The 13759-nt window shown below is 52.3% G+C and overlaps 1 protein-coding gene across 40 annotated transcripts in view; it reads right to left on the bottom strand.

Moving 5' to 3' along the window:
- The window catches only part of ANK2 (ankyrin 2), a 362059-nt gene that overhangs the window by 142211 nt on the left and 206089 nt on the right, over window positions 1–13759 (bottom strand). For 9 of the 40 annotated variants that reach the window (XM_059695504.1, XM_059695515.1, XM_059695510.1 and 6 more), the window contains exon 1: window positions 2138–2360. The exons of 8 other annotated variants lie outside the window; for them this stretch is intronic. In XM_059695504.1, coding sequence (XP_059551487.1) covers window positions 2138–2272 — 135 coding nt within the window. In that variant the 5' untranslated portion in view covers window positions 2273–2360. Of the gene's footprint in view, window positions 1–2137; window positions 2363–13759 lie in introns of those variants that run through there. 23 more of the 40 variants (XM_059695505.1, XM_059695507.1, XM_059695516.1 and 20 more) reach the window with 9 other exon arrangements.

The raw sequence follows: 13759 nt of genomic DNA, 5'->3' as shown, positions 1-13759 counted from the left end.
ATGTTCCTTTATACCAGTGGTTCTCAACCTTCTGGCCCTTTAAATACAGCTCCTCATGTTGTGACCCAACCATAAAATTATTCTCGTTGCTGCTTCATAACTGTCATGTTGCTACTGTGATGAATCGTCATGTAAATATCTGATATGCAGGATGGTCTCAGGCGACCCCTGTGAAAGGGTCGTTCGACCGCCAAAGAGGTCGCAGCCCACAGGTTGAGAACCGCTGCTTTATAGAGTAACATGTTTCATGCACGTGCACGCGTGTGCACCCGGAGCGGGGACATGCCTGTTCTGAGCAGAAGGTTACACTGAAAGCGTCTCAGTCGCCAAGCGCTTGAGCGGTTTCAGGAACGCCTTCTGCGCCGCTACCCGTTTCCATCTCGGAGCCTCTGTTCGCACTGGGAGGCCCGTCACCTGCCGCCGGCAAAGGCCCGCGATGCGCTGTGCTCCGTGGGGATCCCCTGGTCGCTAATGTATTCATGTTTCCCGCAAACGCTGCTGCGCCTCTGCTGGGGGCGGGGCACCCGCAGGCACGGCCCAGACGTGGAGCCCGACGCACACACCGCAGCCGGTGGACTCTCCCGGACCCGCCCCGATCGGCGGGCTTCCCCCGACAGAGGCCAGTGTCGCCGTGGCCCCCGAGGCTGAGGCTGCGGCCGGCCCACAGGGCTGCACGCTGTGATGTCTGCAGCCCAGAGGCGGAGCTGCCCCGTGAGGTGGCCGGCACTGCCCGCGCTGCGTCCCCACGGCTGCCCGTCTCGCTCGTGGCGGGCTGGCAATTAGGGTGCACTTTCTCCCCCTCCCCCCCGCCCTCCCCCGGGACCAGGACCGCACCTGCCTCCAGGGGGGCTGCCGGCTGCGACCTCTCCATACAGGAGGAATCTCCAAACACTCAGCCCCTGGCCTAGCGCGGCCTCTCCCAGCCTCGTGGTTTCGCCCCGAAGTAAGTAACCTGCAGTGAGGCCACAGCTGGCTCCTGACGGATTACGGATCGCGGATCACGGGTCATGGATCACAGATCACGAATCACGGATCACGGAAACACGTCCCTCTCCAGCGAATGTGAAAATCGAGCTGTTTCAGGAAGGTCCTGGCCTCGCCCCACAGTAAGAAAACGGCAATAAGCCTTCGGAGCCATTTAAGGCCGTGGTCGGCAAACTCATCAGTCGACAGAGCCAAATATCAACAGTACAACGATTGAAATTTCTTTTGAGAGCCAAATTTTTTAAACTTAAACTATATAGGCAGGTACATTGTTATTAACTTAATTAGGGTGCTCCTAAGGCTTAGGAAGAGCCACACTCAAGGGGCCAAAGAGCCGCATGTGGCTCGCGAGCCGCAGTTTGCCGACCATGGATTTAATGGACAGACCCCGACTCTGAATTACTCAAATCTGAACGTCAACTTCACCATGTGACTGCTCAGCGTTCCAGCCTTTTCATAAAACAGTCTCATCACGATCGGATAGTACGTCAAAGCCTTTCCCTGGAGTGAGTCAAATATCAGACGTCTTCATGGCCCGGCCGGCGTGGCTCAGGGGCTGGGCATCGACCTAGGAACCAGGAGGTCAGGGTTCGATTCCCGGTCAGGGCACAGGCCCGGGGTTGTGGGCTCCATCCCCAGTCGGGGGCGTGCAGGAGGCAGCCGATCCATGATTCTCTCTCGTCATTGATGTTTCTGTCTCTCTCTCCCTCTCCCTTCCTTTCTGAAATATAATATATATATTAAAAATAAAGTATTTAGGACTGAGGTGGGGGATTCCAGTGAGCACGTGCTCAGAAAAGAAGAGAGAACCAGCGTGATACACAAATGGGCACAGAACCTGACAGCGAGCCGTGAGTCTGCGCATAGATCTGTCCACAGTCACACACAGGCTCAGCTTTGCAGAAAACGTCACCTTAAAGAGACGGCATCGCTGCTGGTCCCCGAACGTCACCTCCCAGGGAGAGCCGACCAGAAGGGACACCCGTGGTGCCCCCAGCGTGACGGGGAGAGCCAGCCGCTGACCCAGCTGCGTCAGGCGGCCCGAACGCCGCATCGCACCAGGTTACGTCCTCCCAGGACGCGCCGGGATCTGACCAATGAGGTCCACTAGGACCTCTGACTCATCCTCCCTCTGCGCCTGCTCGGCACTTACCCGCGCCCCCAGCTCCGGGGTGTCCTCGCTGGGGCAGCCGTAGTAGTCGGGGGCTCTGTCTGCCTCCTGCATGTGCCCCTGGGCCTTCACGCTCTTGCCCGCGTGGCACGAGGGGCAGAGAGCAGCATTGCCCATCTCCCGGCAGAGCTCCGGGTCAGTGGGCCCGTCCCCGCCCCCCGTGCTCGGTCCCGGGCCCCCGGGCGGACAGTCCTCGCCGATGGCCCCTGGCTCCCGCGCCCCGCGGCCCTGCACGCCCCTCCCAGGGTCTCCCCATGTGGCCAGCCCGGCTGGTGCCAGGAGGAGGGGGGCCCAGCAACTGCAGGCCGCTCAGCGCCCACCTCCAGCGCGGCCGCGGCTATTTTTACACCCACCCGGCCAGCTATGCGGCCGGGGCGGGGGGAGGGGTGTTGTTTTGCTTTCGCCCTGGGAGCCGCTGCTGTACACACGGACTCCAGTTCCGGCGGCGAGGCCGTCTCTAAGGAGAGCTTCGGTGTTGCCCGGCGAAGGCCCCATCGCCCTCTGCCCCCTCGCAGCGAGCCCCAAGTCTGCCCGTGACCCCCGACCCCGCTCCCCAGACAGTTCTCTCTGTGATCGCTGAGCCCAGAGGCGACCGCAGCCCCCTTTCCCGCGTGTGAGACGCACTGGGAACCACGGCGACCGGCTCCCGTCACCCTGGCAGGGACGTTTCCAACTTTATAAACTGTCCTGTTTCCATCGGTCCTGACTGTGCTCATACACCGACTTTCCCCCCAAAAATCAATGGAAAGAATGTCCTCGGGTGAGGATTCACAAAAATTAAAAAAAATTAAAATCTTAAGGAGGACAAATCGAAACGTTATTAGCAGGTTTGCAATGACCACCCTCTCAGCCTCAGAGACACGGTCACGCCGTTCGGGGCGAATCTCCCGTAAAAGAACCTGCAGAGGTCGGTCAGGAGGACGGCCTGACCCCGAAAGCACCGCGAGCCCGCAGCCCCGACACACACCATCGGCAGCGGGGGGAGGGGGGGGGAGGGAGGTGGCCCTCGCCCTCCCCTCCCCTCGGGCAGCTGTCCTTCCCGGCCAGCACCTACTTCCTTTCTTTTTTTATAGAATGTTCACCATTATTTCATTTAGGTGAAGGGCACATGGAAATTCAGTTTTTCTTTGTTTTTTCATCTTTATTGTTGAAAGTATGACACAGGCCTCCTTTTTCCCGTTAACCTGCCCCCCTCGCCCCCCCGCCCCAGGCCCTCACCGCCCCACTGTCTGTGCCCGTGGGTCATGCCTAGACGCACACGAGGTCTTTGGTTGATCTCTCCACCCCTTCCCTCCCCCGCCTTCCCTCTGAGGCTCCTGCCTGTCCCTGCTTCTGTGCCTCTGGGTCTACCTCTGATCATCAGTTTATTTGCTGGTTCATTAGATCCCACCCACGAGTGCGACCATGCGATGGTTGTCTTTCTTTCTGCTCGGAGAGTGAGCCGCCCACATCCCTGTCCCCGGGCTGCCCAGGACCCTCCAGGGGCGCTGCCCCCACCGCACGGTTCACGCCTGAACGAGACGGGCAGAGCGAGCCGAGGGCACACACCCTGCCCCTGGAGTTGCTGGAATGTTCTGCTTCCCAACCGATTATTAACCCGACGCGAGTGAGCTGTGAACCACCTCCGAGAGCAGCCTCCCAGCCCAGGCCCTCCGCCTGATCGGGCCCAAGGCCGGGGTCAAACCGCCCCCAACTGCCCGCCCCCGTGGCTCACAGAGTGGCCGCCAGGCGGGCTTGTCACAGCGCCTGGGGGGTGGGCCCCCTGTGGGCCTGACCGTGTATCAGCCAGGGGCCTGGTGAGCGAGGCCGGGCCGCACCCCTGCCCCACCCGTGCCCTGACCCGGGACCTCCCGGGCGCAGCGGCGCCCACTGTCCTCAGAAAGGCTCCAAGCCACCAGCGCACGTCACTTGTAGAGCAGGCGTGTGCACGCGTGGCCACACACCGAGCGGGAACTCCGTGCATGACCGAGAAGGTGAAATTCGAGGCCCCCTGACGTGCCGTGTTCGCGACACCTTCCCGAGTCCCCCACTTTTACCGCCGTCCCCTCACCGGCATCGCCGCCTCCCACCTCCAGCACAAGCCAAAGCCAGGAGGACCGGAGCAGCCCGCCCCGCGCTGGGTCCTCGGGGAGCAGGTGCGGAGGCCCCAGGGCCGCAGGCTTGGGACCGGCCGCAGCCAGTTCGGTTCGCGGCGTCACGCGCAGCGGCCATGGCAGCCTCCGCAGAAACGAGCGCTTAGGGAGGACGCACGTCTCGCTGGCGTGTGACCTGCAGAGGAGCCGAGAGACGCCCGGCTACCCGCTCCGGCCCCGGGTCTGGTTCCACCGCTGGCGCCGTGTGGACGGCGCGGCCTGGATCAAATCTGGGCGTGTTGTTGTTGTTTTTTTAATAAGGGGGTTGGAACGGACACGGCGAGGCCCTTCCCGTCCTGAGCCGCTCTGTGAAGCAGGACTCGTTAGCGTCGACCTGCACCTATCACCCGGCGGAGACGGAGTGACCACCTAGTTAGTTAGTTATCGCAGGAAAGAAAGGCCGCAGGTGCTGCGTCCTGACCTGCTCCGGGTGCTGGGAGCCGCGGGTGACGCTCTGGGGCCTCGGACCGAGAGGAGGGGACGTGGGACGGACGACACGTGTTGTCCACGGCCTCGGCCCGTGACCCGCCCCACATGTCACCGCTGGGCACAGCCCTCGCCTCGGGCCGACCAGGAGGGGCGGCCGCACGCGCAGGCGGGCTTTCCTCTCCCTCAACGACTTCAGTTCGCGTGTCCTTGAAGGCAAGTCGTGTCCGATGAAAAATACTGAAAAAACTGTTTTGCCAGAAGTCTGTAAAGTGGCAATTTGGAGAGACAGTTTCCCTCAGAATCCCGGATTCCTGTCTGCCTCTCGCGGGCGGAGCTGGAGGGCTATTCAGGAAGATCCATCGTGGGTGAAGGAAGTGCAGAAGGGCGTCCGAGTCTAAACCGTCACGTGCACGCCCGGCCGGCGTGGCTCCGTGGCTGAGCGTGGACCTAGGAACCAGGAGGTCACGGTTCGATTCCCGGTCAGGGCACAGGCCCAGGTTGCGGGCTCGATCCCCAGTGTGGGGCGAGCAGGAGGCAGCCGATCCGTGACTCTCTCTCATCATTGATGTTTCTATCTCTACTTCTCCCTTCCTCTCTGAACTCAATAAATTTAAAACAAAACAAAAAAACAAAATGTCGGTGTGAGCGTGACCTGCAGCTGACCCCCTGAGGGCACCTGAAGGTCGTCGACAGGTGTCCAACGCAGGCTACCTGGACTGAATTTAGAAACCTGCTTGGATTACAACCCCGCCCCCCAGGGCAGCCGTAATTCCAGACTGATGATTTGGGTGCAACGTATTTATCTGATCGATCTAATATTTCATTCCTCCTGCCGCGTGGGAAGGTCTCCAGCCTGGTCACATGAGAGCAAGGACACAGCCTCTGACTCTGAGAACCACAGACCCGCGGGGACGAAGCCGGACCTCCGTCCGGGCGGCACGCGCTTCCCTGTGCGTGGTGCGTCCACGGCTGACCATGTGATTATTGCCACCAGTGGGATCTGTCCTGTTATTGATCAATCAGAAGCTGTTGCATAATTTAGAGCTGCCCCCTAGCTTTTCCCAAGGTCACCCTGCGGCTCACCCTTTCTAACGAGGTCAGCATCGACGAGTTCTACGATCTGTGCCCACACGTGTGCCCACGTTAACCCAAATGAACCACCAAGCTACTCACGTGCCCACAGACATCAGTTAACCGATTTGATCTCTCATTCCTCCCAGCGTCTCCTTCCCTCCAACTCCAGTGTCTAAAGGTGGACGTTCTGGCCCAGCCGGCATGGCTCGGTGGCTGAGCACTGGCCCATGAACCAGGAGGTCACCGGTTCAATTCCCGGTCAGGGCACATGCCCGGGTGGCCAGCTCAATCGCCGGTGGGGGGCGTGCAGGAGGCAGCTGACCGGTGTTTCTCTCTCAGTGATATTTCTCTGTCTCTCCCTCGCCCTTCCTCTCTCTTTAAAATCAGTAAAAACGTATTTTTAAAGAGGAATGTTCTGTAACAGCAGCGCTGACCAGCCGGGAGTTTTCTAAAGGGTCCTGCACCCCCACCCGCCCGAGGTGGGCACTGGGAGAACGCGGCCGCCGGACATGAAAGAGAAGGGGGGGTGCCGAGCGGCGGGGGCCGGCGACGCAGGCCCTGTCGGATTCGCTGGACTCGGAAGCACAGCACGAACAGAACAAGGTAGCCATTGTGTGCTCCTCCATGAAAGTCAGAACACAGACAGCCAGCGGGCGGGCTCCCCGCCAGCGTCCTTTGTGGACGGGTCAGCGGTGCAAGTTCAGAAAGCAGAGAGGCCCCGGTACAGTCGGGCTCCCGAGCTCCTGCCGGACACGCAGGCCGTTTCCGCGCTCGCATTCCTGTAAATTTCCACCTGCGGCCGGAGGCGACCGGGCCGCCCGAGCAGCCCCCGGAGTGAACGGCCGAAGCACAGCCGTGGGTGACAGGAATCCAGTGCCCAGAGCAGCAGCTTCTCCGGGGAGCCTCCCGGGGGCTGGGCACTGACCAGCCCTGCCCTGCAGGTGCCCGCACGGCGGTCAGACCGCCTGGTCAGTGTCCGCACCACAGGGCTCAGCCACAGCGCCCAGCCACAGTGCCCAGCCACAGAGCTCAGCCACAGTGCTCAGCCACAGGGCTCAGCCACAGCGCCCAGCCACAGCGCCCAGCCACAGTGCCCAGCCACAGAGCTCAGCCACAGTGCCCAGCCACAGTGCTCAGCCACAGGGCTCAGCCACAGCGCCCAGCCACAGAGCTCAGCCACAGTGCCCAGCCTCGACACGATGGACGGGAGTGCTGACCGACGAGAATTCGCAGCCCAGCTCTCCAAACAGTGTCCTATTACTAAGCAGTGGGAGACCCTCCACTGGCTCAAAGGCATGAGAATAAAACTCCCTGCCCTGCCCCCCGCCCCCCGCCAGGTCTCCCTGCACCCGGCATGTGGACAACATTTTCCTGGGTGACGCACAGACCCTGAGTCACATGCATCGTAGTCTCCATCTGCACTCGCACCTTTTCACCACCTTGTTGCGTGTGATACATGACAGGAGGGTTCAATGTGTCCCTACACTTGTCGTCACTGACAGGGTTCCTTCCCTTGGGAAACAGAGCCCAGTCCAAGGCAATCGTGTATGGACTCAAATCTTTTACTCTGTTGGTCTCCAAGTATTTTAAAATAAAACTAGGGGCCTGGTGCACAAAATTCATGTGGAGGTGGCGGGGGGGGGGGGTCCTTGAGCCCTGCTTGCACCCTCTCACAACCCGGGACTACTGGCTCCTAACTGCTTGCCTGCCAGCCTGCCTGATCGCCCATAACTGCTCTCCTGCCTGTCTGATCGCCCCAACAGCTCACCTGCCTGCCTGATCGCCCCTAACCACTCGCCTGCCTGCCTCATCGCCCCTAACTGCCTCTGCCTCAGCTCTGCCACCACAGCTTTGTCCGGAAGGTCATTTGGCTATCTGGTCTCATTAGCATTACACTTTTATTATTATAATTTCCCAACAAAATAAATGCATACACAACACACACATACATAGTCACACACACACACCATTTGCAATGAAGCAGGAGACAGACATCCTATATAATAAAAGCCCAGCGACTGAATGGCGGGTCTACCAGTCACTATGACGTGCACTGACCACCAGGGGGCAGACGCTCAACGCAGGAGCTGCCCCCCTGGTGGTCAGTGCGCTCCCACAGTGGGAGCAACGGCTCAGAGACCAGGTCCTCTGTTGGGGGCCAGATGTAAGCTGGCAAGGTCCTTGCACCTGCAGGGGCTAGCAAGGCTGGGACCCTTACCCACACAGTTTTCCCAGACTTTGGATGGCGATTATCAGTAGAATGAGAGCAACCTTTGTAGAATGAGAACAGCCTTTCATAGCTTACCCAGAAGTCTGTAACTATTTACTGAGATATGCTGTACTGAGAACGTGTCCTTCTGCTGTGTCTCTCCCTTAGAGATTAAGAGGAACAGAGAATACATTCCTCTTGACAGACCTCCTGTTCAGTGTGTTGTGTATAAATAGGATTGTGTAGCTAATAAACTCGCTTCAGTTCATCAAGAGAACTGGGGTCCTCCCGACCCCGCTTTCCTGTCTTTCTTTTCTCAATTCCCACCTCCCTGCCTCAGCCCGGCTCAACCCTGTCAGGCTGGCCCTGACGGATCTGGCGCCCGAGCTAAGGGACTGAGGAACTGGGAAAAAGACGGTGAGGAACTCCGTCGGGCTTGGAGAGAGGACGTGAGGAACTCCTCCGGATAAAGAGTGCCCTTGTTAAGGTAAGGGAGGAGCAATTTTTTGGTAATCGGGAGTAAAGCATGGGGCAATTAGAATCTAGAGAAAATGCCCTTTATGGGCAAACGTTAAAGTCTATGCTCAATAGTAGAGGAACTAAGGTTAATGACAAGCAAGTAGAAAATTTTTTTTTAATTCATTCAGGAGGTCTGCATTTCCTTGTCGAATTTAATACGGGATTGTTTGGATCCCAGGCATGACCATAATCAACCTTCTCTTAAGCCAGAAAAAAAGGAGAAGCAGTGTGATAGCACAAAACAGGGGTCTAAAAAAGACAGTATGTTAAAAAGAAATAATGTAACTTTTAAAGACAATTTCACTCCTCAAGATGAGGATTTTGAGGAAGCTGCTGCTCTCTGTCATGATGATAATACAGGAATTGTTCAGGCAGAAGAGGAGGAAGAATGTTTTTCTGCTGGAACTGAAGAGGGCAGTGATATAGAGGATGTGTTGGAATCCTTTTTAGAAACATTAAAGCTTCCTGGCAAGAAAAAGAGAAGCCGCGGGGGCCGTTCCCGCCGCTCTCCGCTGCCTTGTGCGGCACCAGTTCCACTTTCCCCTCTCCAGATGGCCTTGCAGGAGGCACGAAAGTGTGGTGAGGAGTTGGGCATTCACGCCTTCCCTGTTATGGAACGGGTGAATCCTCACACGGGACAGCGTGAGCGTGTTTATGACCCGCTTCCTTTTAAAACCTTAAAAGAGTTAAAAACAGCCTGTGCTCAGTATGAGCCCACTTCCCCTTATACTTTAACCATCTTGGACACTATGGCCTCAGAGGCTCTCCCACCTAATGATTGGAGGGCTATTGCCAAGGCTTGTTTATCAGGAGGGGATTATCTCTTGTGGAAATCAGAGTATGATGAAAAGGCTCAGGAACAGACTGCTCGTAATCGAGCTGCCCAGATTAATATTTCTTATGAAATGCTGGTAGGTGAAGGAGTCTGTGCTGATACCCACAATCAAACTCAATACCCCCAGGAAGCTCATGGACAGATTAATGGAGCTGGGATCAGAGCCTGGAAAAAGTTACCCACCTCTGGTCAGAAAACAGAGGAGCTCTCAAAAGTTATTCAAGGGCCAGATGAAAAGTATCAGGATTTTGCCTCTCGGCTATTCCAGGCTGTTGGCCGAGTAGTGGTGGATGGGGAGGCTGGCATGTCAATACTTAAACAGTTGGCATATGAAAACGCCAACACTGCCTGCCAAGCTGCACTGCGGCACCATCAAAGACAGGGGACTCTCTCAGATTATATCCGCATTTGCGCAGATATTGGTCCCTCATATATACAAGGAGTCGCCATTGCGGCCGCATTAAAGGGAACCACCATTGAAGGAATTCTTCAGCAACAATTTAGCACAGAAAAAAAGTCAAACACACAAGTGTTTCACTTATGGAGGAACAGGACACATGGCAAAACAGTGTCCTTCTAATAAAGGGATTAATAAAGGAAATGGCAGGGGTCCCAAACAACCTGGACTATGCCCTAAATGTAAAAAAGGGAAACATTGGGCAAATGAGTGTAAATCTAAGACAGATATCCAGGGAAATTCTTTGCCTCAACACCAGTCGGGAAACTACCAAAAGGGGCCGGCCCAGCCACGGCAAGTAACAGGGGCATTGTCTATTCACCCTCCTGTCCTTATGCCATCTCAAGGCCAGCAGGCTGCACAGCACCCAGCCCGCCCCAGAGAGCAAAATAGATATAAGAGCTATTCCGAGCAAACCCCGGCAGTGCCGGGCTGGACCTTGGATCCATAGGAATAAGACATTCTGTCTGCCCTGGGTGCTGCCTTGCCTACTGAAATAAACAAAATATCATGAGATTTAAAACCTCCCACATAGAGAAGAAATGATGATTTCCTTGCATTTCCAATACAGCTACAGCAAATGCCACCGGATCTGAAATTTTAAAAATACGTCTGGGATTTCTGTGCATGTGTAAAGAGAGAACTGGCTTGGAACTAAGGCGCGCAACGTCCGATTTTGGACATTTAGATAGAGTTTTAAGCTGAAATCTCTTTACAAATATACAAAATAAAACCCAAGACTGATTATTTCCTAAGAAAAATGGAAAATTTAACCGAAAGTAAAAAAGATGCTGGCTAGATTCTAGCAGCAGGGTTGGCATTTCCATAATAAAGAACAGTTTTTAAATACTAATAAAGAATATTAAAATGTTAATTTCAAGACTGAAAAGGAAATTCAGTAAATTTATCTCTGTTACAAAAATTTGCTGTTACAAAAATTTGCTAAAGAATATGCCTTAAAATAATAAATTGTATTTAAATCTCAAGAATTATTAAAATACATTAATTATAAAAATCTAAGTAGCACAGGTAAAAGACGGCTATGCCCTCTATTTAAGACTGGCTTCCCAAAGCAATTTCTAATAGAGGAAGGGCTAGCCCCCCTTCCCCCAACAGAGCAGCTAGGCCAAAAGTTTCCTGCCAGTGACAACTTTTAAAAAGAGGCTTGCTTCCCAGTTTCCCATCCTTGGTAGAAAGAATGTAACTAATTTGCATTTTAATGGTTACCTGTTTTCAGTGAATGGCACCCCAAGGCTTAGGAGTTTACTAAATTAAATGAGATATTCTGAAATAACAAAATGCTAAAATATTAATCTAAATTTCCCTCATGAAAAATCTAAAGAACAGAATTGAATCTATTAATTATGTCTTGTATTTTTGCAGTATATTTTTTTAAAAATGTTACTGATTAAGAAATACTAAATATTTAACTTGCCAGCTAAGAGTTTAAAGTTCTGATTAAATAAATTGGGAAAAATCATATAATTATAATAAAATTTCAACATTTATCTAATTGAAAAAAGAGGATAAATTCTATTATCCCAACCGAAATTTTTAAATACAAAGATCAGTTTTAACTTAATTGATATCTCTTAATAATTATAAAAGGTATATAATCTTTAAATTATATATACACATATATATTTAATAGTCTTTTAAGTTAGATTTCAAAACTATAATCAAGGAATGACTTTAGGACATTTCATGGGCCCTGTAATGTTTTCAAAAGTTTATTCTCTCTTCTTAAAGGATTTTTCAATAAAGCCAATTTAATATACTTGAAATCACATAGAAAGCTTTATCAAATAAATATTAATATATTTTAAGTTTTTGCCTCTAAGAAAGGGCAAAACAAGTTATCTTATTTTATATTTCTTAAAATACAGTAGTAGAATTTTAAGATATAATTTAAAATAACAAAAGCTCATTAATAATTTTTAATATTTTACAACAGCATATTAACATTTATTCCAAACAAGCTTACAAACTAATTGTTTGGCAGGAATTTAATAAGAACATAAAAGGATTTTATCCCTTCCACTGTGTGGAAGGCCCCCTGGGAAGGCACTTAAGCATTCTATATTGACCTCTCTTGACCCTTTTTACCAAAGGGGGTCTCTCTTCCAATTGCCCACAGCTGTTACCTAAGCTCTCTGTTCATACTGAGGTTGAAGCCTCATGGTGGCTGGTACCATGGATCTGTCTCTTGCCCAATGGCGTAAGCTGGGCCCTCTCTAGAGAAGAAATCTGGGTTCCCCATGATCAATGCCAGGGCCCCGCCAGCAGGAGAGGGGATCCAAAGGCAGTTGCTGGGCATGGAGGCCACAGGGGCATACGCTACCAAGGAGACAAAACTAAACCTCACATCACCCTGCTTGGCCCCGGAGGATGGCTGGTTAGTCAACGACGGGTAAGACCTCTCTGGGAGGGGCAACCTAAGACAGGCACAGTCACAGGGGACCTCAGGGGAGAACCTGGGGGTCAACAGAGGTGGGGCAGAGATCCTCACCCCCCCAACTATGCAGGGGCTTGAACACTCGCCCCTTCTGAGGGAGGTCTCCTGCCCTGATGGCTGCTGTGCTTCCCATGCCCAGCTCAGATCGGGACCCAGATAACAGAAAGAGACTTAGGCCAGCCGAAATCGGTACCCAGATAACAGAGACTTGGCTAACAGCAACTACCCTATATCTAAATCCAGCTCAACACCAGGAATGCTCAAGGCCTTCTCAAGGATGCAAAATAATCCTTTCCATTAATATTTACAGTATAAACTAAGATTGTTATTAGATTATTAAATTTAACAGTAAAATAATAGTCAAGTTTTCAGATTAATTAAAACTAGCTCAAGAAGTATTAACCAAAATTTTCATTTCATGGACAAATTGCTTAGCATACTATAAACCTAAAGCAGTCATATTTTTATACAAAAATTAAAATTTAAAGTTATCTAGACTGCATTATATAATTTCCAAAAACCTCCTAATATTAAAAAATAAAAAAGGGGGGATAGTGGAATAATAGCCTGTTAAGTAAATGATAGCCTGTTAAGTAAATGCCTTAATTGCTTTAATATTTTTACTTGAAAATTAATTTTTTCATTTATAATGCTAATAGCAAGACACCCACCCATGAAAAACATACGTGGTGTCAAAATAAGCCAAAGGAAAATCGTTTGGACAAAAATTAAAAGAATCCCAAGTCTAAATTATAGATATGATTCCTTTATTAACCTTTGGTCGAGAATACATTTGTATATTTTCAGAAAACAACTCCAAGACCATGTGGACTCCTGCAACAGAGAGGAATTATCAGGACTGCTCCAGCCACAGAATAGCAGTGACCCCGTGAGACAACAAGAAGAGAAGCAGTCCAGAAATAAAGATGGTGAAGACGCTTTATCATGCTAGCAGTCAGCAGCTGTGCGTCGCTGCAGGTTGCCCAGGACCAAACCAGAGAGGGTCGGACCTGCATTGCCACCATTTGTCCACCATCCAGAACTGAAATATTACTGCTGACATGTACACATAAAAAACTGTCGGACACTGAAGCATGAACTTCGCCTAAAAAACAAAGAAGGGGGATCTGTTGGAGGCCACATGTAAGCTGGCAAGGTCCTTGCACCTGAAGGGGCTAGCAAGGCTGGGACCCTTACCCACACAGTTTTCCCAGACTTGTTTGGATGGCTATTATCAGTAGAATGGGAGTAACATTTGTAGAATGAGAACAGCCTTTCATAGCTTACCAAGAAGTCTGTAACTATTTACTGAGATATGCTGTGCTGAGAACGTGTCCTTCTGCTGTGTCTCTCCCTTAGAGATTAAGAGGAACAAAGAATACATTCCTCTTGACAGACCGCCGATTCAGTGTGTTGTGTATAAATAGGATTGTGTAGCTAATAAACTCGCTTCAGTTCATCGAGAGAACTGGGGTCCTCCCGACCCCGCTTTCC

This window comes from Myotis daubentonii, chromosome 5, assembly GCF_963259705.1.
Source record: "Myotis daubentonii chromosome 5, mMyoDau2.1, whole genome shotgun sequence".
In the NCBI taxonomy this organism is placed as follows: Eukaryota; Metazoa; Chordata; class Mammalia; order Chiroptera; family Vespertilionidae; genus Myotis; species Myotis daubentonii.
This window is presented reverse-complemented; position numbering and strand designations above follow the sequence as displayed.